This window comes from Cavia porcellus, unplaced genomic scaffold (genome assembly GCF_034190915.1).
Source record: "Cavia porcellus strain 051 isolate PalLab524CR breed Dunkin Hartley unplaced genomic scaffold, mCavPor4.1 scaffold_26, whole genome shotgun sequence".
NCBI lineage: Eukaryota > Metazoa > Chordata > Mammalia > Rodentia > Caviidae > Cavia > Cavia porcellus.
Window position 1 is genome coordinate 55083267 of NW_026947509.1, and position 27984 is coordinate 55111250.

At 48.0% G+C, this 27984-nt stretch overlaps 2 protein-coding genes across 7 annotated transcripts in view; both read left to right on the plus strand.

Moving 5' to 3' along the window:
- Rufy4 (RUN and FYVE domain containing 4) overlaps nucleotides 1-12106 on the plus strand; it is a 19730-nt gene extending 7624 nt beyond the window's left edge. For both annotated transcript variants that reach the window (XM_063237486.1, XM_063237487.1), the window contains 5 exons: nucleotides 1-197; nucleotides 874-980; nucleotides 6099-6245; nucleotides 10852-10962; nucleotides 11465-12106. The exon at nucleotides 1-197 is cut by the window's left edge and continues 295 nt beyond it. In XM_063237486.1, the coding sequence (XP_063093556.1) occupies nucleotides 1-197; nucleotides 874-980; nucleotides 6099-6245; nucleotides 10852-10962; nucleotides 11465-11564 (662 nt within the window). In that variant the 3' untranslated portion in view covers nucleotides 11565-12106. The remainder of the gene's footprint in view (nucleotides 198-873; nucleotides 981-6098; nucleotides 6246-10851; nucleotides 10963-11464) is intronic.
- On the plus strand, nucleotides 6227-26564 carry Cxcr2 (C-X-C motif chemokine receptor 2). 5 transcript variants are annotated; one of them, XM_063236619.1, is made up of 3 exons: nucleotides 6227-6245; nucleotides 19844-19888; nucleotides 24322-26564. In XM_063236619.1, exon 3 carries the CDS (start codon nucleotides 24345-24347, stop codon nucleotides 25401-25403), a length of 1059 nt encoding a protein of 352 aa, XP_063092689.1. In that variant the 5' UTR covers nucleotides 6227-6245; nucleotides 19844-19888; nucleotides 24322-24344; the 3' UTR covers nucleotides 25404-26564. The 5 variants fall into 5 exon arrangements, with proteins under 5 accessions (XP_063092689.1, XP_013015447.1, XP_063092690.1 ...); XM_063236620.1 differs by lacking the exon at nucleotides 6227-6245 and adding an exon at nucleotides 22110-22262 and having other exon boundaries at nucleotides 19802-19888; XM_013159993.3 differs by lacking the exon at nucleotides 6227-6245 and having other exon boundaries at nucleotides 19597-19888.
- Nucleotides 26565-27984: the final 1420 nt, after the last annotated feature.

A 27984-nucleotide genomic window follows, 5' to 3' on the forward strand; every position in this document is an offset into this window, starting at 1 on the left:
GAGAACCAATAGAGGAGGCCACGTCAGAGAACAGGCAAGGGCAGGAGGTGTCTACCATTCTGGGGGAGTCCTGGGTCCTCCAGGACCTGGGGGAAAAGAAAGTCTTCATCACAGAACAGCCACAAGAACAAACAGAAGTGACTGGTGTTGCCAGGAAAGAGGAGCAAGCAGAAGTGTGCTTGCAGGACATGGTGAAGGTGAGAGCAGCTGTGGCCTGCACCTGTCTGTTCTCCCATCCCTAGCCTGGCCCACGGATGGGGCTGCCCGGGGTAGCCTAAGGACCACTCCAGCCCACAGCTCAACCTCAACTGCCTGGCCCAGGGTGAGGATTTGGGGATGCCTCCTAAAAGCTGTACACTCTTCAGCTCACCACAACTCCCCTCCTCCCTAAGTCTCCCGTGAGACCCACTCATCCACCGTGCTTCCTGCCGAGCTCTGCCACATTTGAGACTGAGATCCCATCCTGACAGTTCTTCGGGGTAGTCACATGTTCTTCTGTGACCCTCATCATGGCAGGTGTCTTCCCAATCTCCAGGTTTCACTGCTGTGACCCCGCCTTGTCACCTGGTAGATGATTGTTCCAGAGGTCACCCAGGATTATTACCAACCCTTCCTTCCACCTCCTCCCTGGCCAGTCTTCCAGCTCAGGGAGCTTTCCAGCCTCCACCCTTCAGTGAAGCAGGGAATGGTGGCCCCAGGATCACCCCAAGCAGGGCCTGGGGCAGAACCAGGCACTCCAGTTCCCTGCACTGTCCCAGTCCTGCCTCCACCCAGGGGCACGGCCTGGGGACTCGAAGGGGTATTCAGCTGTCAGTCCCAGCTCTGGGTCCTGTGCCCTCCTCCAAAAGCTTCCCCCTCCCCTTCCATCTCCAGACCCTCAGACATGGGCTCCGGAAGGCGGAGGAGCAGGCCCAGCGCCAGGAGCAGCTGCTAAGAGCTCGGGATGGTGAGCTGCAGACGCTTCAGAAGCAGCTCCACAGGTAACCACGGCAACTCCTGCAGGATGGGCTGCCGCTCCCAGGCTGGCCAACAAGGCCTCTGAGCGCTGTGGTGCACCAGGCCTCATGCTGGGCACAGCTTGTGGGTGCTGAGTCAAAGCAATGTGCTGCACTGTTGTGTTCCCACCTTCCCCTCCCACGGCAGCCTCCCCACTAGCCCCAGGAGAGGGATCCCTGTGCTCCCTCCTCCCCTCCCAGGCTCAGCCTTGCCTCTTCCTGCTGCCTCTTTCAGGCCTCTCATCCACCTTTTCAATCTACTCTGCCCCCATCACTCCAGCCCATCCCCCAGTTTCTGTCTCTTCTTTTCCTGTCTCATTTTCCCCTTGTCTGTTAAACCATCTCTCTCTGTCTCTCTCCCTGTCTCTCTCTCACTCATAATCCTAACCACAGCTCCCATTTACTATGTCCCCGCACTGTCGTTGGAGCTTCCTCCTAGCAATCTTATGAGGTAGATTTTACAAGAACCCTGTTTTATGTATAAGTACTCTGAGGCTCAGAGATATTGCACACTTCACCAGTGTGAGCCAGTTACCATAGGAGCAAGATCCAAACCCTGCAGCTGACTCCAGAGCCCCTCAGCAAGTTTGTGGAGCACAGTGGCCCCTTACCCCTGGAGTCTGGTTCCAGGCCCCCAGGCATGGCCACATCCTCTTATGTCTCTCCCATGAAATGGCATGAGGTTGGCATAGCTCTGCATGTCCTCCTATAAATCTTTAAATCATCTCCATATTATTTATTGACAATATCCATGCAATGTAAATGCTAAGGAAAGAGGTGTTACACTGTTTTTTAAGGAAGTAATGACAAGAGAAAACCTTTGCCTGTTCAAAGCAGATGCTTTTTTCAAAACACTTTTGACCCATGGTGGGTTAAATCCATAGGTCCAGAACCTATGCATAGAGCAAGCCGTCTTCACGCTGTCTCCATCTTCCCCCTCCAGCAGCTTCTTCCCATTATCGAGGCCCAGAAAGAGCCATCTGATCTCCCCCTTCAGTCTCTTGATGTCTCAGTCTCTCTTTCATAATTTCTTCTTTAAAATATCTCCATCATGCCTCCTGGTGTCTCTCTCTTTCAGTATCTGTGTGCCTCAGTCTACCCGCCTGCTTCCATCTCTCCATGTGGCTGACAGGGGCAGGGGCACCATTCCAACACCCAGCACAGGCTCAGTTGCAGTGATTCACCCTGAGTCACTAGGAAATCAACTAACTGTCTGCCTAACAGCTCTGAGACTTGCCCAGGAGCCCAGAAAGCCAAAGCCCAGCTCCAAAATATTCCCATGATTCAGGCCCCAAATAAATAGCAGGGCCTTGGTCATCCCAGAGTCTTCTGTAGGCTCACAGAAGGCTGAATGAAGCAACCAGGAGGTTCCTGGGGACTTCCCAGACCTAAGCTGCTCCCTTGTGGCCAGGGGCCCTATCTCACAGAGCACCGCCACAAATTCCTTCTACAAACACCCTGAACATGACATGACTCTGAGTCAGGCCACAACGCTGCTGTGGACAACATGCAGAATTCCTGCCCTCTCGAGCTGACATGCCGTGAGGAAGACAGGAGGGAAACATGGCAAACAAGTGAACTACACGCAGAATGTCGGATGGGGATACATTCTCAGGGTAAACGAAGAAGCAAGGCATGAAAATGAGATGTGGCAGTGGTGATATCTGGAATAAGATGGCCTGGCCAGGAAAGGGCTCTATGTAAAGGTGCTGTTTGACAAAGACCTGTAGGAAATGAGGAGTGAGCTGTTTGGATCTAGGGTAGAGGTAGAGGGGTGCTGCGAGGAGAGGGAACAGCAAGAACAACAGCCCTGAGGTGACAAGGGACAACAAGGTGATTCTAGGGACGTTAAAGAGGCACCACGGGCCCCAGGATGAGTAAAGAAGGGGAAGGATGGAGGAAAAGGTTGTCAGGCAGTGGGGACTCAGAAGAGTCCAGAACGTCCTCAGAATGACCTTGGCTTTGACTCATAGTAGGGCAGGAGGCATCTAGCATTCTAAGCAGTGGAGACAGGTGGTGTGGCTTTTTTTAAAATATAAAAAAAGTTTATATGTTTTTGCAAAATTTTTAACAATGCAATGGTTTTCAGTATGTTTGCAGAGTTGTACAATATCAATGCAATCAATTTTGGAATATTTTGTCACCTCCAAAAGAAACGCTGCAGCTGTGACCATCTCCCCCATTCTATTTTGTACCTTCAGATCTTCCTAGAGTGACACACGTCCTAAAGACCCATGAGCTAGGGTCAGGGATTTAGCTAAATAGCATAAGTGCTTGCCTGGCAAGCACAAGGTCATGAATTCAATCCCCAGTACAAAAAAAAAGAAAAAAGAGAGACCCATGAGCTAGAAAGTAGGCAGATGAGGCTGGGCACATGCAGACCATCAGGACACTGCCTCTACCTGGCAGGGGACAGCAAAGGCACTCGGCCTAGGCTGTCAGTGATGGGGCCAGAGCAGCGGCCAGCTCTGGATACACTCTGCAGCAAAGTTTTCTGAGGCTGGGATGCAAAGGTTGAGAACAAAAGCAGGAGGGACCCTGAGTCTCTCCACTGATCAGCAGAAAGCTAGAATTGCCATTAACCGAGGCAGGAGAGGCTGTGGTAGGCAGGGATATGGGAAGCCTAGCTTTGAAAGGATGGCATTTGGGATATCTGTCAGGTCCTGTTGACCACTGGGCAAGTTGAGTGTGGTTACCAGAGGGAAGCGCCAGCTGGGTGACATTAGAGCCTGGGATACCATACACTTCCCTGTCCCTGGGTCTGCAGAGCCAAAGACAGAACTCATTGCTGAGTAAAGGGCCATGGGCATCAGGCTGGTGACAGGAGTGTCACCACAGAAGGTGCCAACAGAAGGGCCTCAGGGCTGGTTCACTGAGCCATCTGTGCTTATTGAGCCTCCACGGCTATAAGTGGGTGGGTGCAAGTGCACTAATAGGATAGACTTGAGGTAGGTAGAGCAGAAGCTCCCATGTGCAGAGGTAGAAACAGAATCTGGGGCAGTGGGAGCCCAGGCAGCAGGCCCAGGGCAGACCATCGGCTGTGAGAGCAGCTCAGCTCTGAGATCTGTGGATTCTGATACTCATTGTGAGGTTTCTGGACTGTGGGTCAGAGGGACAGCAGCTCCCATGCTGGGCTGCAGGTGCCTGACCTGTTCGAGGAGATGGAATTGCTAAGATTTCTCCTTCTGGCTCAGGGCTTCCAGGAACCATCTCTCCAAGCAGGTGGCTTTCCTCTGCCCTCTCAGTAAGACCTCAGAATCGATCGGGACAAGTGTAAGCTATAGGGGTCCTCGGGAAAGGGGACTAGGTTGACACCACATCTCCCTCAGCCCCTGGAAGGCCACACCAAGTTCTTTGCCAGGAATCAGCAGGCCCCAGCACCCCGCGTGCAAATGTGGGGAGGCCTACGTTCAGACTTCTACAGCCTCCACATCTCAAGCCATGTGACCCTGGGCAAGGGTCAGTTCCTTTCCAAAGCTCTACTTTGCCTTGTAAAGTGAGGGTCCTAACTACCCATCTCACCACATTGTGAAAATGAAATACATGGCTTGGTACCTGGCCCTTTATAGATGCACAAAAAACTCCCACTGTCGTCCCCTGTACTAGGGGTATCCGTCACTCCCTGCATTAAACATGTCAGTGATGAGATTAAAATTCATAACTCCTGGGGCCACGGAGGCTGCTGACCTGCCCCTCCTCTCCCGCCCTCCCGCTACCCACAGTCCTTTGCGGCATCCCGGCCTCAGTTTCTCAAACAGACCTAGCGCTCCTAAACAGGAGACCCTTACCTGTACCTGCTTCTGGCTCCCAAACGCTGACTTTTCACCTTGCAGGTCTGCTTCGATGTTCCCTTGTCCGAGAAGCCTTCCCTGTGTGAGATGCATTGATCTCTGTCACAACACTTAGTGTAATTATTTTATTGCTCACTCACTTGTTTTGACTGAGTCACCAAAAGCGGTCACTTCCACGGCACTGCAGGCACTGCTCCCTTGCTGGCACCTAAAACAGTCACTGGCACACGGTAGGCACCTGATACATACTCCCTGCCACCCCAGAGACAGGCACAGTGTTGACATGAAGACCCGGGATCACTGAGCAAGTAAACTGGCTCAGGACCATCACTGTCAGCAGCTAGGTAACGAAAGGGCTGGACATTAAGCACCAGAATACTCTGAAGGCTCGAGTGGCAACTTATTGGAACTTTAGTGCTATCTATCATCCATTTGATTTCATGGCCCACCCAACTTTCTTTCCTGCACCTCACTAACTGGCAATAGCTTTAAAATCAATACTTCTGTCATCGTTAAGTCTCCTACAGTTTTCCTTTCAACACTGAAGCGCAGGGCAAGCCCATGCGCATGCGCGCCCACAGCCAGAGGCGCATGCGCCCTGAGGGTGTGAGAACCTCCCCAGCGTCCACTCACATCCGGGCACCCTCTCAATAAAGGCATTGGGTCAGAGGCGGGGACCTTGGGCTGGGACTCTTTTCATTTCCGACTCTGTAGACTTCTAGAAAACCACTAAAGAACCCACACACACCCCCAAATAGCAAGAGTAAGAGCCAAGGAAATTCCAGGCCCAAAACTGAAATAGAAATTCGAGAAGGCCATATTACTGCCATTACTTTTTTTTTTTTCCTACAACATAACTTAAAACTATTTTAAACCAAAAAAAATCACATCCAATCCTACACTGGTTCCCCTCTGCACATGACTGGGCTGCTTCCAGCTGGGCACAATCTCCTCCGCCCAGGTTCCCAGGCAGCCACCTCCCCTTAGAGAGCTGCCATGACTATGAATATACCTTTCAAGAAAATTACACTTTAAAAATGGAAAAGTTAATTAAAAAGAAAGGAAGCAGAGATGTTGGTTAGTCCCCTCTGTAGGAGCACTCTGGGCAAGGTCCTATTTTCATTGCTCTGATTGGTTACTGAAGAATCGCCTTTAGGTGTGAGATGGCACACGGTACCCCTTTGGGATGTGTGTGTGTGTGTGTGTGTGTGTGTGGACTTCAGGTACAGGAGGTGCCACTGCCTTCTCCCCAGGGGCTCTAGAGACCCAAATGCTCAGCTTTTCCCCCTCAGAACTGTCTCCCTTCTGCCAGGTGTGAGGAAGTGAGAGCCCAGCTGCAGGCAGAGCTGAGGCAGAAGCAACAGGAGGCCGACAGGAGGGAAGCCATGTATGAGGAAGAGCGTGGAGGGCATCGGGACCTGATCCAGGCCATGAAGAGAAGGATGCTGGAACTGATTCAGTAAGGACAGGGATGGGGTGCTGCAAATGGTGAGCAAGGCAAAGGGCCGGCATGAAAATTTGACTCCCAACAACAACTTTCAAACCGGGTTCTAGACCTTTCATGGATGCTAACTCACTCCTTTTAGCCACTCCTTGCTGTTATCCCCATTTTAGAGATGAGAAAACTGAGGGTCAAGAGGTGACTTGGTCACCAAGGACACACAGCATATAAATAACGTATCTCCTCATGCCAAGCCACCTCCACGTACACACACACACATACACTCTTACTAAGATTAGAGAGGAGACAGAGCTGCCCTAACTGAGCTGTCTTGAGTCCCAGAGGCCAGGCTCATCAGGGTCAAATCCAAGCCACTAGATTCTCTGAGAGATGGATATAGCTTCTACCTATAGAAGGTATTTCCTACTGAGGTAGGTTTGATATGGAAATAATTCACATATTGTATTCTTTTATGTAGTTGAGGAAACAGGAGCCCACTGGACTCAGGCTCCATTAAGATTGGAAGGTTGACAGGAGATCATCCAGAATAAACTCCTCGTCCACCAGATCCAAATATTAAAGATGAGAAAAAGGCAGGTCAATTTGGAAAGGATACACAAGGAATTTAAAGACCAAGATCCTCTAAGGAATTAACTGTCCACTGAGCAAGAGGAAAGGATGGTATAAAAAGTTAATTAGGTCACAAAAAATTTAAGATAATTCACAATAAAAGGCACACATGTGATCATTATGAAGAAATAGGGTAGTTGGAAAATGTAATGGAAGACAAAAGTTTATATTACTCCCAAAGTGTTAAGAATAGGATTAGTGTTAAAACTCAACTCCAAACATGTTGTCAGCAAGATTAAAAAAGGAAGATAGAGAACTACTCCAAACCCCCTACCACTCAAAGGAATATAATAGCTCATCAGGGGAAATATGGTTTTTTTTCCTGGAACTACAGAAATTAATCACAAGACCACAGGCAAGGAACTCAAGGTTATAAAATATAACATTCCTAACAGAAACTTAATGGAAACTATGACCCTTAGCCAAAGGAAACAAGGAGAGAGCCACAAAGCTCCTGTCAACTTGTGTCAAAATGGACTAAGAAAAGCCTGTGATCTCAGTGCTCTGGAAGATTGAGGCAGTAGGATCACAAGTTTGAACTCAGCCTAGCCAACTCAGCAATTTAGAGACAAAATCTCAAAATAAATAAAAAATAAAAGGTTTAGGGATGTATCTCAGAGTAGCCCTTCGTTTAATCCCTGGTGTTGTGTGTGGGCTGAACACACCTCATCCATTCTCCATCCTGAGATCTCACTAAATGGTTGTAAAAGAATAAAACCTACAACAGGGAGGAAGGTGGAGAAACCAACCACAGAGGAGAAACTTCAGTTAATTTCCAGGTGCTGTGGATACTGTATAAAACCCTAGTTAGACCTTCATGACTCAGAGAGCCCAGACACACATGGTGCAGGAAGATGCCGGATAAAGCCGGGTCTATACCCCCTGCCTTATGCCTCTCCCCCTGCAGAATATCCAGCAGCAAGAGCCTGGCTCCCAAGAAAACAGTCCAAAGTTCCTCTCTAAAGAAATGTATATGTCCCAAGTAGACCAGCTTGTGCCAAGGAAGTGGTGGGGTGGGGGTGGGGTCTGATGTGCCAGGTAGCTCCCTGCCGAGTGATCTCAAAAGGGAAACCACTTATTGATATCCCTGAGCATTACTTGGTGCTCCAACCAGCTTATATGTCCTGTTTCTCAAACACAAGATAGCAACCAAGATCCCCAGACATCCGAGAGCCTAGACCAGAAAGGGGGCAGATGAATATAAACGGACCAACAGGAACAATGAACATGTATCTCCTGTGGAACAGGAAGCTGGAAAGCAGCTGTCAAAAATGAGAAGTGTTCTTGGAAATTAAAAATGTGTGCTGAATTTTTAAGACATTCACTAAGTATTGGAACAGGAAGATGAGGGAGGTTCTCAGAAAGCAGAATAAAAAGCACGAAGATGGGGGCCAGGGATTTAGCTCAGTGGCATAAGCACCTGCCTGGCAAGCATGAGGTCATGAATTTGATCCCCAGTACAAAAGAAAGAAAGAAAAAAAAAAGCACGAAGATGAAAGTCATGAGAGAAACAGAAACATAATCAGTGTAGGAGTTCCAGTATCCCCCCCCCACCATTGACAGAAGTTCCCCCAAAAGGACAAAATAAAGCAATGGACATGATCAAATAAAATATGACAAAGATAAAAATACAAAAGACTTTCCGGTCCTGATGGACACAGATTTCAAATTTCAATATTATGCAAAGTGATTGGCTCGATAAATGAAAAACAAAACAAACAATAGCTCACCTGTACGTAACACTGGGATTTCAGTGAAACAGAGATAAAGAAAATATTCTCAAACCATTTAATATCAAACTATCAGACAGGCAGATCTCAGAAATCTGACCTCCCACACAGCCTTTCTTAGGAAGTTATTTGAGGATATGCCCCAGAAAAATAAGGAAGTAAGCCAAGAAAGAAGATACGGAATTCAGGAAAGAATAGCTCTACCTAGGAGGGAATAAAAGGGAATTCCCAAGATGATAAGTGGGCAGCCAGCCCAGGAGCAGTCAGTCCAGACGGTAAAAGAGGAGTCAAGAGCTCAGGAAGAAGAAAATCTCTGGAGAAAAGGAGAATCAAGAGAATACTTGACACGATGAAGAATTTGGAGACAAACTGTATCTACCTTAGGAGCAAGTAATATTAGAAACTCCAGGAAAAACAGAAGCCTTTCAAGAATGGAACTATTATAGAACTCGGCTTAGCTCTTTGGGAATACTTGTATATATAGTACACCTATTTGGATTTTGTGTGTGTGCGTGCGCGTGCGTGAGTGCATGAGTCATGTGTGTGTGGTGCTGGGGATCAATCCCAGGGCCTCAATGCTGGCAGCATTCTACCACCCTCAACCTTCATTTTTTTTCAATGTAACAATCAACCTAAAGAGAAACAGGGAGGCAATGGTAATTATAGACGCAGACTATGAATGTTACCACCTGAACAATCCAGAAGTACCCGGAGTAGGTGCCAATTAATACTCCGTGGAGATGGAAGTGATCCATATGTGTGCTGTACTTCTGTGCACAGATTGAGCCCTTGAAACACTAAGCTGTTGCAACTGAGGAACTGACGTTTTCATTGTTATTTAATTTTAGTTGCTTTATATCAGAATAGATGCATGTGGCAAGCAGCCGCCTACTGGATGCTCGGGGGATGGATGGCAAGTTAGGAAGAGGAGGAAGGAGGAGAGCTGAAGGGATACTGGCAACACGGTGTTACGGAATAGGAGTCACAGCCAGGTGCGATGGGGCATGCCTGTAATCCCAGCACTGGAGAGGCTGGGGCAGGAGATCATTGAGTTTGAGACCAGCCTACCCTACAAAGTGAGCTCAAGGCCAGCCTGAAGTGCATAGTGAGATTCTGTCTCAAAAAAAAAAAAAAAAAAGTTGTTACCCCTGAACTGGAAAGAAAGAAAAGTTGAAGAAGATTAAAAAATAACAAAATGTCCAATGAATCCTCTGCTACCTAAGGAAGGAGCTCCATAGAAAATGTTCTCGGGGCTGGGGATTTAACTCAGCGGCATAAGCGCCTGCCTTGCAAGCAGGTGGTCGTGAGTTCGATCCCTGGTACCAATAAAAACGAAAAAGACAAAAAAAAAAAGAAAAGAAAATGTTCTCTACTGAGGCAGGGATATAAGCATATTAATTAAATACGAAACTAATACCAAAGAGAAAAGCGAAAAACCAAAAAGATAGAAATGTAGTTCAGGCTGGCCTGAATTCACTTTGTAGCATAGGCTGGCCTCAAACTCTCAGCGATCCTCCTGCCTCAGCCTCCTGAGGGCTGGGATTACATCACCACTCCCAGCAGCTCTGAGTTTTAAATTATGTGGGTGTTTTATTTTGACAAAAATTTAAAACATCTTATATTCCTAAATGCCCTTTTAAAAACGTGATGATAGTCTTGCAAGGGCGTAAACAAAGAAGTACAAGGCAGTCTAAGTGCTAAATAAAAGGTAACAAGCAGACTGTGTTATTGGCCTCCAGAGGAGAACCCGAGGCTTCTAAGAAGACAAGGGAGGTGCTTTAGAGGGCGAGGGCAGGTTCTTAACAGCGATCAGAAGTGTGGGCCCCGGGAGCTGGCCGTCATGCCCGTTCCCAAAGGCTGACGGCTGTCTCTGTTGGTGTGTCGCCCTTGGCTTCTGTCTTTCTCCCTGCTGTACCTCTGTATGTCTCTGGTCTGTCTCTGTTTCTCTCCCGGACTGTATCTCTGTCCCTCCATCTCTACATGTCATTTTCTTTCCCTCCTTCTCATCTGTGTCTCTGTCTGCTTCCCTGTGTGCCTCTGTCTCCCTCTTCACCTCCCCATTCCATTCTCTCTCTCTCTCCTCTGTTCCTTCTCCGTTTTTGTGTGTCTGTCCTGCTGCTCCTCTGTCCTGATGTCTTCTCACTTGGTCTCTCTGAGTGCCTCTCTCTGTCACCCTCTCCATGTCTTCCTCTGCCACGAATTCCTCATCTATCTTCCTGCTCCCCTCCTGGCCTCTGTGCGTGTCCACTTCCGCCCATCCCCAGGGAAAAGGACCGCCAGTGGCAGAGGCTCCAGCAGCTCTCAGACTTGGTCCCTCGCTGCTGCCTGGGCTGTAGCAAGGTCTTCGGCAGACTGTCCCGGAGGTACCCGTGCAGGTAAGGGGAGGTCCTCCCACAGCTGCCTGCCTGCCCCAGAGAAAGAAGGACAGGGAAATGGGCTTTTGTAAAAAGCTATTTAAGCCCGGCCACTCTGGCTTGATGTCTGGCTTTCGACATGAAGGAGGCTGATGAACTAGATGGTGGGAAGAGGCAGAGAAGGCTGGGGTCTGGGAGCTGGGGTCGTGAACTTTCCAAGAACAGACAGCTGAGCTCTTGTTAGGGAAACACAAAGAGGGCTGCTGTCCTCACCTTCCATGGCGGTCATGGTGGCAGGATGAGCCGCAAGAAGAAACCGGCCATCTGGAGGACCCACCATTCGGAAAAGAGGTTCTCAGAGGCCAAGGGCATCAGGAAAGGGGACAGGCCAAGGTCCAGCCTGCTAGACGATAGAAATGACGGGTGGACTCAAAGATGCTGAAACGCATGACTCCCAGCACTTATGTAGGCACCTTCCAGTGAGCTGCAGAAAGCACCAGGCTTCCCTGCCTCTGCCCTCTAGGCGCTGCGGAGGCCTGGTTTGCCATTCCTGCTCTGCAGATTACAAGAAGAGAGAGTGCTGCTGCCCGTACTGTGCCCAGGGAGAAGCCCAGGTCACCTGACCACGACTGGCCCGGGCCTCCCACCGGTGGAAGAGCAGGGTGTCAGCTGCGCTCTCTAATATGAGGGCTGCGGGCCTCAGCCGCTCTGTAAAATTCCTCAAGCTTAGTAAATGCACGACCGTGAACTGCCCGGGCTGTGCGGCTCCTCCACTCTCCCTTCTCACCCAGCTGCGTGCCCGCTGCACAGCCGCCACAACGGCACAGCCTGCACATGCGCAGGCCTTCAGTCGCGGCCCACGGAATCCTTATTTCCCGATCTGTATTTTATTGGTTTTGTTTAGTTTTGCTCTGCTTCCCTCTCAGTTGGCTTACTGCGGTGCTATTGACATACAGTAAACGTTACATAAATTTGCTGAGTTCTGACTTAATACTGTGAAGCCCTCAGTTAGATTCATGCCCATCCCTCAGCCCAAGGGCTCCTTGTCCCTTTTGGAATCTTCCTCGCTCCATGTCCAGGCCACCACTGACCCTGCTTCCTGTCACCATAGACAAATGTGCACTTTCTGGAATTGCACAGAAATAAAATCGTACAGTAGAAACTCTTTACTGCCTGCCTTTCCTCGCTCAGTATTATTTTGAGATTCACCCCGTTGTTGCACTTATCGGTAGCTCTTTTCTGTTGTTGAGTAGTAAGTACCCTGCTGTATGGATATGCCACATTGTTTGTACGTCCAGCTGTCACTTCACATTTGTGTGGCTTCCAGGTTAGGACTATTACAAACAGGGTTCCTCTGAGTGTCTCTACACAAGTCTTCGTGTAGACACGTCCTTACATTTTTCTGGGGCAAATACCTACATATGGCTGGGTCACACTGTTAGGCTAAACCAAGGTGCAATTGAGACCACTGAGGCAGACAAAGTTGAAGCAACATGTGTGCCAGCCAGGTGAGGTGGGGCGAAGGGCTGAAAGACCAGTGACACTGAGGAAGGGCGAGTTTTTATAGGGAAGTTGAGGTAGGGGAGGAGGTATTGCTGAGGGGCTGCAACATTTTGGGTCGCTGAGTAGGGGGTCTAAGGGCAGGTGATAGGGTTGGGTACAGGGGGTGCTGACAGGCACAGCATGTCTCATGAACCAGCTCTTTGCAGGCTGAGCTGTGTGGAGACAGCTGCCAGCTTCCTGTTGAACACCATGCCCCATTAGGTGCAAATAATAGATCTGTTTGGAGTTTTTTCTCTCCTAGTTGGACAGGGGTCTAGTTAGAGACCTGACATACGTAATAGGAGGATGTTTAATATTTTTAAAAACTGCCAAACTACCGTCTCTCAGTATCTTACAGAATTGACTTCAAGACTCCCTGTAGATACAAGAATCCAAGGATGCTAATGTACCTGATATAAAAGAGCATAGTATTTGCATGTAGTCTACACAAAACCCTCCCTTATGCTTTAAATCAGCTTTCAGTTAATTATAAATCAACAGTGAAGATACAATGTCAATAGTTACTATACTATATTGTTTAGGAAATAATAACAGTAAGGAAAATTTCTTCATGTTTTTTAAAAGTATTTTAGACCTTCTTTGATTGGATTTCTGGAAGCAGAAACCAAGATAGAAAAGGACCAGCTATATTTCCCAAAGATTGTGCACTATACCCTCTCCTTAGCAACAGATGAAAGTCTCAGTGGCTTTAGGGTGTCTAGAAATATATTAGTGGCCAGGAGAGGAGGCATGGGGCTCTCTGTCCTTCCTGTCTGATCATTGTATGATTTGGTGGTCCCAAACTGTGAGTGTCTGGCTGAGAGTAGGTGTACCATGTTCAATCAGACTCTGATAAAGACAGTGGACAAACTGACCACAGCGTAAGATCACTTCCCCTGCTCTAACCAGGAAGGCTTACGCAAATGGCTTGTCACCCAGTGGGCACCTACTTGTGGTGCTTCTGAGAAACCTGATTTAGAAGAAGTGTGGGGCCCTTCTCTATGACAAGTCACACAGCTGCTCTGCCCAGGCTCCAGAGCACACTGTGTGTTCCCACAGGCATTTGCTCCCATCGGCCCTGTCTTATACATGGTACCAGGGTCCCTGCAGCAGTTGGGCAATCCTGTGGCTCTGACCAGGGCCCATGGATGGCCTCTTGGGGTCAGGGTTGTGCAGATTGCATGTGTTTACCTTTGCGTGGAGCAAAAATTTTGCAACTACCCTGGAGAACTGGTGAACACAGCTTAGTAAACATAATAAGAAGGTAGTAAGAAGGAGCTAGGGGAGCTCCTGAGCAATCAAGTTAATAGAGTCACCCCAAAAGGGCAACAGTGCCTTCTGAGATCAGCCTGGGGCACATACTTTTACTGGGAGCAGGGTTCTTATCATAGCAGGAAAAAGTCAGAATGGCAGCAATTCCAGCAGGGAGTTCAGATCTTTCTGATGAGTGCACGGGGCTGGGAACAGCTGGCAGAAACTGTTTTCATAGAAGATGCTTCTGGACAAGAACTCGGCAGAAGAGAATGGAGGGCCAGGAGGAGCTGACCACCTACACACACTTCTCCTGCTCCGGTTTGGAGAAAAGAAGGACAACACCTAGTACCAGCCTCAGTCTCAACTCTGCTCCCAAAAAAGCTCCCACCAAGGCCAGTGGAGACCAAAACAGCTCTTAAAAGCACCAGAAAACTGTGTCAGGTTTTGAGGACCCTGGAGCAGAAAATTTCACAGCGGTCACCACAGACCACTCCATAACCTAGCAGTGACAAGAAGGTCACAAGTTCAAGGCTAGCTTGGGCAACATAGCAGTACCCTGTCTTAAGTGAAATAAAAAGATGAAAAGCTAGGGTGTAGTTCAGTAGTGAAGAGCTTGCCCTAGGCTCAATCAGGAAGGAAGGAACGAGAAAGAGAGAGAGAGAGAGAGAATTCATTACTCTTTCTCATTGCTGAGACAAAATACCCAACACTCAAAGGAAGAAAGATTTATTTCAGCTTAATGTTTGTAGGGGTTCAGTCCATAGCTGGCTGGCTCCAAGGTCGGATGGCCTGGCAGAGGAAAAACAGCAACAAAGCAGGAGGCAGCCAGCGAAGCAGGAAAGCACAAGACCTCAGCAGCCTTCTTCACTTGTTTAAATCAGATGCCAACAGGATACCCTTGCACACAGTTTCACCAAACTTTGTCAAGTCATTCAATGCTCGACAAAAATGTATTAAGCACCAGTGATGTGCGTAAGACTGTAAATGGTTTGGGACCCAGAGAATACACACATAAAGTCCTAGCTTTCAAGATGTGGAGGAGGAAACAGCCAAACAGATGGATAACTTAAAAACCCAGGCTGAATGTGGAAGGACAAAGACCTGGCAGACCAGGAGGTGGAGAGCGTTCCAAGGCAAGTGGGCCCTGGCGCCAAACCCCACGGAAGCCGGAACACTCTGCAGGACCTGAAAATGACTCCCAGAAGCTGGATTAAGGGCTCCAGGGTGTGGCACAGAAGTTGGGGATCATCAGCAAAGGTACTAAGTGTTCAGGTCAGGGGTCACCACTTTATCTGAGGGCTGCAGAGGTCCTTGCAGGGTTTTAGGAGGAAAAGAAAGTGATCAAACTCATGTTTTAGGAAACTTGCTTGGCAGCAAAGTAGAAAGTGAATATAAGAAGGAAAGACTTGAGGCAGAGAGCATCTAGGAGAGGAAGGAGAGAAGGAGTAAGGGAGAGAAAGTAGAACCAGCAGAAACAGCAGCAGCAGCTAACAATATGAATCATTGTCCTTGTGTTCTATAAAGACAGAGTCATGCATTTAACCCCTATAACGGCCCTCAGCAAGGGGTGCTCCCAATGTGCCCGTTTTACAGATGATGAAACTGAGATCCAGTGAGATTAAATCACTTGTCCACAACTAGTGAGGATTCACAACTAGTAAGTGAATCAGCCAGCTCAAATCCGGAACCTGCAAATATTGCATGATTGTTGTAGTTTATGTGACAGAGGATGAAGTGTTGCCCAACCTGGTCAGGGAAGATGACAAGTCCAGAGCGAGATTAAGGAGAAGAAAACCAAGGCAGGTGTGAGGTGAGGGGTCTGCAGGTCTCCGGTTTGGGCAGAGCAGCAGATGAGAAGAGGCTTAGGAAGAAATGTCCATATACCAGGAAGAACGATGCAATCTGTTTCCTGTGTGCTGAATTCACAGCATCTGTGGGACATGGGGAGTTTGCAGGAGGCCATTGCACCTCAGAGTTTGGAGCTTGGCAGCGAAGCTGCTTGGGAACAATAGGTACGAGAAACACTCCAGTGCAGGGTGCAAGCTGGTGCCATGCATGCAGGAGTCACCCAGTGAGGGAAGACCCAGGAAGAGACTGAGGAGCAAGAGGTGAAGCCAAGAGAAATTAGAGGGAAATAAGAAGAGAATGGGTCAGTGGGAAACAGAAAAGGCAAGCAGCCACTCATCCGATGGAGTTTTAAAGCAGTGGTGATGAGCCTAGGGCACACGTGCCAGGGTGGGCTGCTGGTGTCACTGAAAATCTAAACATGCTCGCCATCACTGTTTTAAAACATGCACCTAAAGCTGGGGGCGTAGCACAGTGGTAGAACATTTGCCTGGTACATGCAAGACCCTGGGTTCCATCCCTGTCAGCAACAATAAGCAATGTGTACAGCAGGTTGAGAGGAAACCCTTTAGCATAAATATTCAAAACGCAATCCTCTCACATTATGTTATATGCTCCTGCAAACCAGTGACAAAAGTGACAATCTAATGCAAAAGGGAAACAGATAGGAATAAATAATTTCCAAAAGAAAAATACAAATATCTATAGGGAAGCAGACTTAAGCTCACCAGCAACTCTAGAACACACAAATTAAATCAGTTATCTGATTGAACAATGGTCATAGATCTACGGGGTAACAGGGGACCAAATTGGCATGGTGTTTTTAAGAAACAATCTAGTAGTATTTATTAAAGTTACACACAACATAAATATTACTAGCAAAATTATACTTCAGCTGCTAAATATTCATACAAGTTCCCAAAGACTCAAATCTAAGGCTGCTCATAGTGAGAACCTAAATATTTATCTATAATGTAATTATCAAATGAATGATGATATTCCCATACCAATGATTACTATGTAGTCATTGAAATTGATCAAAGGTCTACACACACTGAGGTGGGATAGACAAGATGCCCTGTTAACATTCAGACTTCTATGGGGCAGTAGGAAGGTGCCAGCGGCAGAGTTCACTGAACGATGGAGCAGGAGGTCGAGAAGTGGAGCTAGCAGCTGTGTGTGTCTGCTTTTTCAGTAAGTTTGCCTGTGACAAGGGGGACATAGCAGAATAGAAACAAAAGGGGTCCCAGAGCAGAAAGAAGGTCAGGAAGACATAAGCAAGCTCAGGGCAGAAGGGAAAGAGCCAGTGGAGGGACAGAGGCACAGGAGGCAGGATCTCTAGGATGGGGAGGCAGTGGGTTCCCAGCCAGGGGCGGAGGCTCCCAAGAGATGAAAGAAGGAGCACTTCTTAGGCTGACCCTGTGAGACCCTGATGTGCAAGTTTAGGTGAGTCAGTTGGAGGAGCTGGGGTGCCCCCATCTTCCTCATTAGAAGGGGGTCCAGGCTCCCAGCGCTCAGAGAAGCAAGCCTCCACCTTCAGCCGAGCAGGCTCCTTGGAAACTGTCAGGCAGGTAGGTGTGAACCAGAGTCCCAGTTCAGAGCTCACCCCTGCTCTGAGGGCTCCTCCTCTGCCCGGCCCCCTGGAGTTCCCCCTTGGAAGCCCAAGTCAGAAGCGCGCCCAACAAGGCCGCCTCACTTTCTTCCTGTCCGACACCCCTGACTGCTACCAAGCCTTTAGTCACAGCGAGGGTATCAGCAGCCACTGAGATCACCACAGCATCATAGAGCAACAGCAGGTAGATGAGCGGACCTGTCGCAGGGCTGCTGGGGGGCATAATCCTGATGGGAGTGACTTGGAAACTTTGTCCTTCTCTGAGACCCCTGGAATCCTGAGTGATGCATGGCAGAACTTGGAGCTAAAATCACTGAGTCTTTGCCCAGGTAGTGCTATGCAAAAGCTCTCTGTGCAGTAAGGACATGTTCTGTTGTTTGCACCGATCAATACTGCAGCCATGGCTATGCGTGGCTTCTGAGAACTGGACATGTGGCTATGATCGAGGAACTAAAGTTTTATTTTATTTTATTTTAATCAATTTACATTTAAATAACTACATGTGGCTAGGTAGAACTATTTCCCCATTTTCCAAAACAGACCCCTATGGCCCAAAGAGAGATGACCCATCTACCCTCACCCTGGCTATCAGCAGCTAAAGCAGGACTGGAACCCAGCACATTATTCACTCTCTTTATGCACACATATGCATGCAGGGGGCTCAGAAGAAAGGAAATCGACCTAAGGACCATCAAGAAGGGGCGGTCAGGAAATGTCCAATCTGTAACCTCTTCACCATGCTAGCATTCTGGTTTCTGGGACAGAGAAACACCTAAAGGAGCTTGGAAAACTGAGTCTGGTCCAACTCCTCATCACAGTGGACAAAAGATAGGATTTATTTAGGGACAGATAAAAACTATTTTTAAAACCATTATGCCAGGCATAGTGATGCATGCCTGTAATCCCAGCACTCAGGAGGCTGAGGCAGGAGGATCTCTGCGAGTTCCAGGCCAGCCTGGGCTACAAACTGAGCTCAAGGCCAACCTGAACTGCATAGCAAAACCCTGTCTCAAAAAGACAAAAACGAAAACCAAAAAAACTTTTTAATCCTCAGTTCCGCTGTGTCACTGTAGGTAAGTTGCTTAACCTCTTGGAGTCTGAATTTCCCCATCTAGAAAAGTGCCTGCCTCATGGGGTTGTTCATGAAACTAGAACTAAGTTAGGCACTCAGGACTGCAACTAATATGACTACTGTTCTCCAGGTCAAAGCAAACCAAGACGTACATGGGCATCAGCCTTGTGAGGAGGCTTTCTGCTCTCCCCTGACTGGGGATATAGTGGGCAAGAGACATCGTGTTGTCTGTTAATAAACTATCTCGTTACCAGTGATCACAACCATAAAAGTTAACGCTGTGCTTAGGGTGTGCTCTAAGTACTCTCCAGCTAATCCCTCGTTTCATATTCCCACAGCCTAACGAATTGGAGTCTGATGGCCCCACTTTACAGAAGAATAAACTGAGGCTCAGAAAGGGATGTTGCCAGGTTACTCAGCTAGTTCTCTCATTTGCCTCTCCGGGAGTAATGAACTTCCACCTGGTTTTAGCCTGAGCTGTCTGGTGTCATTGTACTCCGGTATAGGGAAAACAGGTGACAGATCATGAGGAACGTCTGTTTAACAGTTGGGAAGGCCCCTTTCCTTGGGGCACCACTTTAAGTGAGTCTGTCCCAGGATTTGAGGGCTCTCTGGGCCCAGGGATACAGAATGTGATAGGGGGAGGAGTGGGGGGAGGCATTTTTCACTGGGGTGCATGTTGGGAAGGAGCAGGAGGGTATTCCTGGCTCTGCCTGTGTTAATCTTTTTAGCTTGTCAAATAGCAGATGGGACAAAATACATGCTTAGCATCACTCAATACATTTTCAAAAATGTGTTTGCACTTGGGTAGGATCCTCGATGCTAGGAAAAGGATTTTTGGGTGTTTTTTGTTCCAGATGAGAAGGTGCTGGGGTCCTCAAACAATGTCAAACGTGTAACCGGAAAAGAACAACAGTACCCAAAGGTCCATGCCTGTGGCCAGAACAGGTTGAGCGAGTGAGGTGAAACACAAGAGGGGTAGGAAGGGAACCCCGTTGGGAGTGAGGATTCTCAGTGAGACAGCGCGGAGTAGGGTCTGTGAGGTCTGAAGACGCTGAAGCTGAGGGAGACAAAACTCACTCGGTCCAGGGAGGAAAATGCCCAGCTCAGAAGTTCAGGCTCCATCTCTGCTGTCAGTCAGCTCGCACACGCACACGCACACGCACACATGCATGCGCACACGCACACACACACATAAACACACGCACACCTGAAAGCTGAATCCTGCAGCCAAGGGTTGTGATGCTGCCCCTGGAGGCTACTAGACTTAGAGCCAGACCTGCTGTTGACAATCAAGCCAGAGACGAGAGAGATCCCTGTGGTCCTTCACTTGTCTGGGTCTCAGTTTCCTCCTCTGTGAAATGGAAAAACTGGCTAGAAAACCCAACATGTTTCCTCCCAACATAAACTATAAATCCATAGACAGCAGTTTATCCAAGAACTAACTTGGGAGTTAATTATTCAAAGACACCAAAGCACCCGGCCCCCTCAGGAGCTCCTCCCTGAATTGAGCAATCTAATCCGCCACTCACTTCCTGCAGTGAGTTCTCACCACTGTGCCCTTTCATTGGCCGCAGCTACCCTCCTGGAGGTGCTCCACAGGTGAAAAGCCCGGCATCCTGGTAAGTCTGGAACCCCCCTCCCTCCCACCACCAGAGGCTCTCTCTTTCTCTTTCTCTCTTTCCTCTGTCTCTGTCTCTGTCTCTCTGTCCCCAACCCCGCTTGGTCTTGAACATCTACTGTCTCCCTGGATGGGCTCCTCACCCCTTGGCTTCTGCATGCCCTTGCTTTAGACCCTGTGACTCCCAGAGGAAGAATTTCCCCCCACTTTCTACAACCCTTTCCAGCAACCACACAGGGCAACCTGTAGTCACCTCCTGCCCTGGACCCTGCAACCTTCTCAGACCCAGTCAGCCTTCCTTGCTTTGGTTAGGACCAGGGCAGAGAATGGGCAGACACTTTGGACTGCTCTCCTCCATGCGAGACTTGTGGGCTACATTGAAGACAGCAGGAATTCTGGGTTTGTAGTAAAGTGACTGGATTTTTTGGGGGCATTGAAAAGATCACCTTAAATGTTTGAGATCTTATAAATGCCACGTGTTGTAACATTTGCATAGCATTAACTAATTAGAATTCCTTCTATCCATGGAGTTGCTGAACTACTGTGAGTGGCCAAGAGGCTGGAATTTCCACTAAAGCCAGGAAGCTCACACTCAGTCACAGAGAACAGGACCAGGCCCGTCAGCAGGTGCTGCGCTGTCCAGCGGTGTTTGGTCAGCAGTCAATCGGCAAAGGCTGTTTCTTTCATTCTGGGCCTAGAGAGTAACAGAAGATAGCAATGTGCAAAATTACAAGTGATAGGAATGAACTGTACCCGGGCTAACTCAATTATGTGTCAAGAACTTATCTTAAAAATAGGGCGCTGGGGACAGCGCTCAGCAGCAGAGCGCATGCAGGGCCAATCCTCAGCAAGAAACAAAAATACATAAAAATGTATTTAACAGGTGAGCTATGATTTTTTTAGAAGCAGTACTATAGGCTAAAAATAATGTAAGTGGTACCACTTACCCCTAGTTAGAATCCTGGCTGTGGAACTGTGAGAGATCACTTCCACTGCTGCCTGACGAAGCCAGTTGAGATAGATTGATGGAGGTATTCGACTGATGTAAGCAGCACGCTGTGGGCGTGGGGACTCATCCAAAACAAGGCCATCTTGGTTTAAAGGGTTCAGACACAGGTATAGGGGTTTCAGAGGGTGGTACACCAGAGAGAGGAGGACACCGGGTAGTCACGAGCGTTAGATGGCCTGCTTTTCTGTTGCATAGCCTCCTGTTATCCATAGGTCCTGGAATTCTGGAAATCTAAAGAACATTACTGATTAGAAAGTCTTACAGTGGGCTGGAGACACAGCTCAGTGGACCAGAGAGGTGGCTCCATGGTAGATGTCTTGCTTTGTATGCACAAGGCAGTGGGTTTGACCCCCAGCACCACAGAGAGAGAGAGAAAGAGGGAGGGGGGAGAGAGAGAAGCAAAGTCTTATGATCCTTTCCCTGGCAATAGTTCATCCTGAAGTTAACCATTAGGACTCAAAAGTCATCTTTTCTTAGAGTATGTGAAAGGTGACCAAAAAACAGCTGTCCCCAGATAAGAGAGTACATGCAGCTTTTCTCAGAAGAACAGTTTTAACCCAGGACGTGAATTCAGTCAGCAGTGTCACTTGCAGCAGTGCTAGTGGGAGGTGAACAGTGCATTGCTTAGCTGTGTCAACTCTAAAACTAGTGATTTTTACTTTCATTCTCATTTTTATTCATACATGTTTGTGGTGCATAATAAATGCATTCACTGTGGGAAGGTAGTACACGTGCCGGTCATATTTTAGGCCGTGTTACTTCTCCTTCTCTTCAATCCCTAGGTCCCCTTCCTATCTACAAGAGCACTGCCTTCCTGGGTTTTTAAGATAAACTAAAAATAAGCAGAGCTAGAGGGTTTCCTTATGTTTTCCTCCAAGTGACAGCTGCGCTGTGACAGATTCTGTGGTCACTGGCTGCGGGCAGAGCCTCTCTGTGCTTTGGCCTTGCCACCTGCAAACGGGCTAATCACAGCTGTCTTAAGGACCAGAGGGGATTATTTACTGGCAAGGCACAAAACAGCCCTCGGCTTGTACAGTCCCCCTGCCCTTATTTTGCCCTTTTATTCTTCAACTCATGCCTTTGGAGAATGGTAAATTAAAACCCCATCGACACCAACAACGACTTTCCCCACCCCAGGCTGGGGGTCATGGTCCTGCCCGGGTTTGTATTCTGAGTTTCTGACCTTCTGTCCTGACTTCATGGTCTCCCCCAGGAACCTCAAGCTGACCGTGGAGACCGGGGAGCATGAGTTCACCCAGACCCCTGCAGCCAGCCCCCTGCCTTTCCAAGCCCAGCCAAGCTCAGCTATCTGGAGCAAGGACTTACCTGGGGACCTGCTGCCCACTGCTGATGCTCTTAACCAATGGTCTGCTTTTTAAGCCCTCCACCCATCCCCCGGCTCTGCATTCACTCTGAAAGCTAGGTCTTATCTTAGGCCACCTGTTCCTTTATGAGCATCCCTGATCATCTGCTGTTAGAGGTGACCCATCTTCAACCTCGTGACTTCCCTGCACTGAACCTTGCTCTCTGGGCAAACTTGCTCCTGTCTGTGAGACTGCAGAGCCAGCGACTCCTTTCAGGCTGTGCCCATCACACCGGCTCAGCCAGCTAGACTCCTGCTCCTCCCATGGCCTCCCTTCCTCGTGGGGGCCCACCCTCCCCATCACACGCTTCCCTGATTGAATCTTCACTCCCCGTGGCCGTGGTACAGTGGGAAGACAATTTATTTGAGCCCCACTGCTTGCAGGGAAAATACCTGCTCAGGACAGTAAAAGTTAAGATTTCATCACTCTTAGGGGGAACGGTATTATTTTTCCAGTTTCTCTTAAATCCACTCAGGTTTCTGTTTTGAACATATGAAAGACAGTACCAAATACTGCAACCTACTCAAGAGAAAAGCTTCCGAGGACTTTTGCTGTTGTTGTTTTAATATTTGTATTTTCTCTACTACACTATTCATCCTTTGGTTAATCTTTTTTTAACTGAGATACACCACAAAATTACTCACATAAAATGACAATTCAGTGACACTTTAGCAGACTGTGTAACCATTGTCACTAATTCCAAACACATTCATCACCCCAGGGGAAATCCTGTATTCTTTAAGGCTCCTCTCCGTCGCTAGCCCCTGGCAAGTACTAATATACTCTTTGTCTAATTTGCCTGTTTTGACCATTTTACACAATAATGCTTTTAAGATCTATGTGGCGTTTTATTCCTTCTTAGAGGTGAATATATTCCATTGGATGTATAGATCTCAAATTATCCATCCATCAATTAATGAACATTTGCTTTTTTCCTACTATTTTTTGACTATTATGATAAATACTGCTATAAACATTTGTGCACAAGTTTTTGTGTGAATATACATTTTCAGTTCTCTAATGTGCATACACCTAGGATAGGAATCTCTGGGTAACGTGGTTTAACTTCTTGAGCAAACGCTAAACCCTTTGCCAGAATCGCACTATTTGCATTCCCACCAGTGAGGGCGGAGTGCTCCAGTTCCTCCACATCCTCATCACCCGTCTTTCAAAAATGGTTCCTAGGGCTTTTCACTTGCTGTTTCTTCTCGAACACTAGGTTTCATCTGGGGATGGGTCCTGGGTTTGAATATAGTCGTAGGATAGACATAACTCTCAGAAAGAAACAGCAAGAGCCAGGTATGGTGGTTCCTTCAGATGCCTGAAATCCCAGCATTTTGGGAGGCTGAGTGAGAAAAATTGTGAGTTCAAACCCAACCTGGGCACCTTAATGACTTAATGAGACCCTGACCGCCCCCCCCAATTTTTTTTATTTTCAAGAGAAAAAAAGATAAAAACAATGCCACAAAATTTCAAAACAAGATTGTAGGAGAGAAACAATGGTTAGTACATTGCATGTTGTTATCTTCAAAGTAGTTGCTTATATTACAAGGTACAGGCATGAAAAATGGATCAAACAAATCTCTTTTCTGTGAACTAATAACAATTAGTAGTATAACTATCTTATCATATATATGTTATATATAATTTGAAAAATTAAAACGGCTGGTGATGGACTATAGCTCAGTTCAAAGTCCTGGGTTCAATCCCCAGGATACCAAATAAATAAACACAATAGAAAAGAAGAAAGAGAGAGGGAGGGAAAGAAGGAAGAAAAAAAAAACAAAGGAAGGAAACAGGAAAGTTTCACCAATATTTTGGGTGATTGTGATGTTATAGAAAATGCTGATCATGTCTCTCTGACACTGGCATCTTTTCATAAAATGTGCTATTTTGTCTCATAATCTTACTGCTTCCATCCCTTATAAACTGGAAGTAAAAATTACTTCCATGTAATACATAAACAGATGCAAAGAATCCCTTCTAGTACAATATCTTGGGTGCACAGATAATAATTGGGCATGATTTTGCTGGGCAGTAACCCTCATCTCTCCTCTTTAGGCAAGACATAAGCTTACCTGAAAATGGAAAACTTTATCTGGGATTACAACTCCTCTGACTATTTCGGTCATTACAGCACTGATCTGAGCCAAATTTCATCAGAGTCTTCCCCGTGCTATCCAGAATCCCTGGAAATCAATACTTATGTCGTAGTTATAATCTATGCCTTGGTGTCCCTGCTGAGCCTGCTGGGAAACTCCCTGGTGATGATGGTCGTCTTGCACAGCAGGAGCACGTGCTCTGTCACTGATGTCTACCTGCTGAACCTGGCCATAGCTGACCTGCTCTTTGCCCTGACCTTGCCCTTCTGGGCAGCCTCCAAGATGATTGGCTGGATTTTTGGCACATTCATGTGCAAGATTATCTCATTCCTGAAGGAAGTCAACTTCTACAGCAGTATCCTGCTACTGGCCTGCATCAGTGTGGACCGCTACCTGGCCATCGTCCACGCCACACGCACTGTGATCCAGAAACGGCACTTGGTCAAGTTTGTGTGCTTAGCTGTGTGGGCAGTATCTCTGTTTCTGTCCCTGCCCATGCTACTGTTCCGTAGCACTGTCTACCTGCTCGACCTCCCCTTAGTCTGCTATGAAGACATAGGGAGCAGTACGACCCGATGGCGCCTGGTGCTGCGCATCCTGCCTCAGTTCTGGGGCTTCATCCTGCCCCTGCTCATCATGCTGTTCTGCTACGGCTGCACGCTGCGCACGCTGTTCAAGGCCCAGATGGGGCAGAAGCACCGGGCCATGAGGGTCATCTTCGCCGTCGTGCTTGTCTTCCTGCTCTGCTGGCTGCCCTACAACCTGGTCCTGCTCGCTGATACCCTCATGAGGACCGGCCTGATCGAGGAGACTTGTGAGCGCCGTGACCACATAGACAGGGCCCTGGAGGCCACTGAGATCCTGGGCTTCCTCCACAGCTGTCTCAACCCCATTATCTATGCCTTCATCGGCCAAAAGTTTCGCTATGGACTCCTCAAGATCATGGCTGCTTATGGCCTGATCAGCAAGGAATTCTTGCCCAAGGAGGCCCGGCCTTCCTTTGCTGGTTCTTCCTCAGGAAACACATCCACCACCCTCTGAGATGGTTTGCCCAAGTTGTAGCCTCTTGGGTTTCTCCTTTTTTCTTCAGCATCCTATTCCAAGCCTCACACCCACTGGCTGTTCATGGAATCCATGGTGATGCAGCCCCGTCATTGTGGTTTCAGGAAGAATCAGAGGCCTCATGCTCACCAAGCTCACCAGGCCTCATGATCACCTATCTGTGATCACTATGCTGACTAATAGTCTTGGTCCATCCTACCACTAGGCCCAAAGCAGTCTATTTTCTAAGACATGCAAATCAAAACCACAATGAGATAGCATGTTATACCCACCAGGGGAAGCTATTATCAGAAAGAAGAAAAATAAAGAAAAAATAGAAAATGCCAGCAAGATAGGGAGAAACTGGTGGCTTTCTCCCACAGAGCTGGTGGGAGTAGAAGATGGCACAGCCACCATGGAAAATAGCAAGGCAGATTTCCTTAAAACGGTCAACAGAATGACCACATGATGCCGCAATTCCACTTCTAGGCATGTACCAAAAGAATTGTAAGTGATGACTTGGACAAATATTTTTACACCACAGCATTATTTATAACAATAAAGGCAGAAATAACCCAAAAGCTGATTGACAAATGAATGGATAAATGAAACAGGATGATAAGATATTGTGATAGAATGTTACTTGGTCATGAAAAGAAGGGACTGGTACAAGTTACAGCATGGATGAACCTTGAAATGTTTTGCTTAGTGAAAGAAGCAGGCTACTAAAGGAAAATACTGTATAATTGCACTTACACAAAGTAGCTAGAATAATCAAGTTCTGAGACACAAAAGAGAACAATGCCTGGAGGGGAGAATGAAGGGTCACTGTTTAACGGGTGCAGAATTTCAGTTTGGAGTGATGGACAAGTTCTGGAGGTGGACAGGATGGGAGTTTTACAATAATGTGAAAGCACTGGATGCCCCTAAACTGTTCACTTAACACGGTTAAAAAGAGGCTGGGGTACAGTTCAGCGGCAGAGTTCCTGCCCAACATTTGTATGGCCCTGGATTCTATCCCCAGCACCTCAAAAGATAAAATAAATACAGTAAATGTTTGTATTTAACCTCAATTTTAAAAAAATCTGAGCCCAAAAGACACTTTTACCGCCTACCTGCAATTTCTTGTAAAGCAATATCATTAAATATTTTTTTAATAAACCAGTTTTAGTTGGGTATTTATTTCATTACTTCTACCAAAAACACTCCAACTGCTACTGAGAGGTAAGGTAGGGTGAGAAGAGGTCCTAAAGTGAGGGTCTTGCAGGAAGTAAGTCCCTTTGCTTGTTCCTGGGTCCACAGAGAGATGGTTGGGGTGGAGATGGAGACCTGCCTTTCCACTCCTCATGCGCCCCGCCCCAAGACCCCACTGCTGAGCATGGATTGTGGGGAAAATGTGTTGGGGCCCTGAGCTTCTCCTCAGGTCTGTGGGTCAACCAGTAGTCAGGAGCATCCTGGTGGGTTTAGAAGAGGTAGCAGGGCAGGAGGGTCATCGATCAGCCTGATCGGGAACCCAGAGGGCAGGAAGGCCTCCTGACCTCAAAGAGCAGCTCCCACTGAGTGCGTGACACACACATGCCCATCGCTGAATCCACGGCAAGACAGCAGGCAGGTGAGGAGATGGGAAATGACCTGTAATCAGTCGGAGGCAGCAAGGGATTTGAATCACTGCTTCAATAGGTGTTGAGGGCCAGCTGTCCCTGAAGGCTGGGATATAGCAGCACCCAACAGACAGAGAGAGCCAGCCAGAGCCCTGCCCTGGCCAAGCTCATGCTCACAGGGATTGGGGATAGCAGGGGGCTTTGCTAAGGTAGTAAGAAGCCAAGAGAGAGGTAACACCCCCAGTTACCAAACCACCCCAATCTCACCGCTGCATGAGCCAGTGGGGAGGCAGGAGAAGCCCTGCCCCTGCTCGAGGGGAAGGAACTTCCACTCACAGCTCTGCAAAGTGCTTTTCCCATCGTGCTCAGCAAGCAGGATCAATCCCCCGCCAGCCAGCCCTTGTTCCCTACTCATCCTCTGCCAGGGACTTCACTAAATTCACAATTAAGTATGACTCAGTTGCTCCTGCTCCTCCAATTCAGCAGGGGGAAAATGCAGAAGGACCAGTATTTACCCAACACTCTGGAGAGACCAGAAAGACCAGCAGGGTGCTGCCTGGGTGAGACCCACAGGCAGGTGACTCCCTGGGTGACTCTTAGAGGGAGGAGGCCAAATAAGCCTCGATCCTATTCCAGGACTCTACTCTTTGCTCCTCGAACAAGGCCTGGAGGAAATGAGGTTCTCAGGGAGAAAGGAGGCTATACAGTGAGCCTGGGACCAGCAAGGCTCAAATGGAACTTGGAAGAGCACAGAAGTGAACTCTGGTCTCTCTCTGTCTCTGTCTCTCTTTCTCTCTCTGCCTCTGTCTCTGTCTCTCTCTGTCTCTCTGTCTCTGTCTCTGTCTCTCTCTCTCTCTCTGCCTTTCCCTCCACCCCCCTTCTCCCCTGTCCTGGCATGAAGAGTTTCCAGCACCGGGTCAGGGCTAACCCAAGCAGCCTTTGAGTTGCTGACTCCTGTTTCTCTCCCACATTCCAGACCC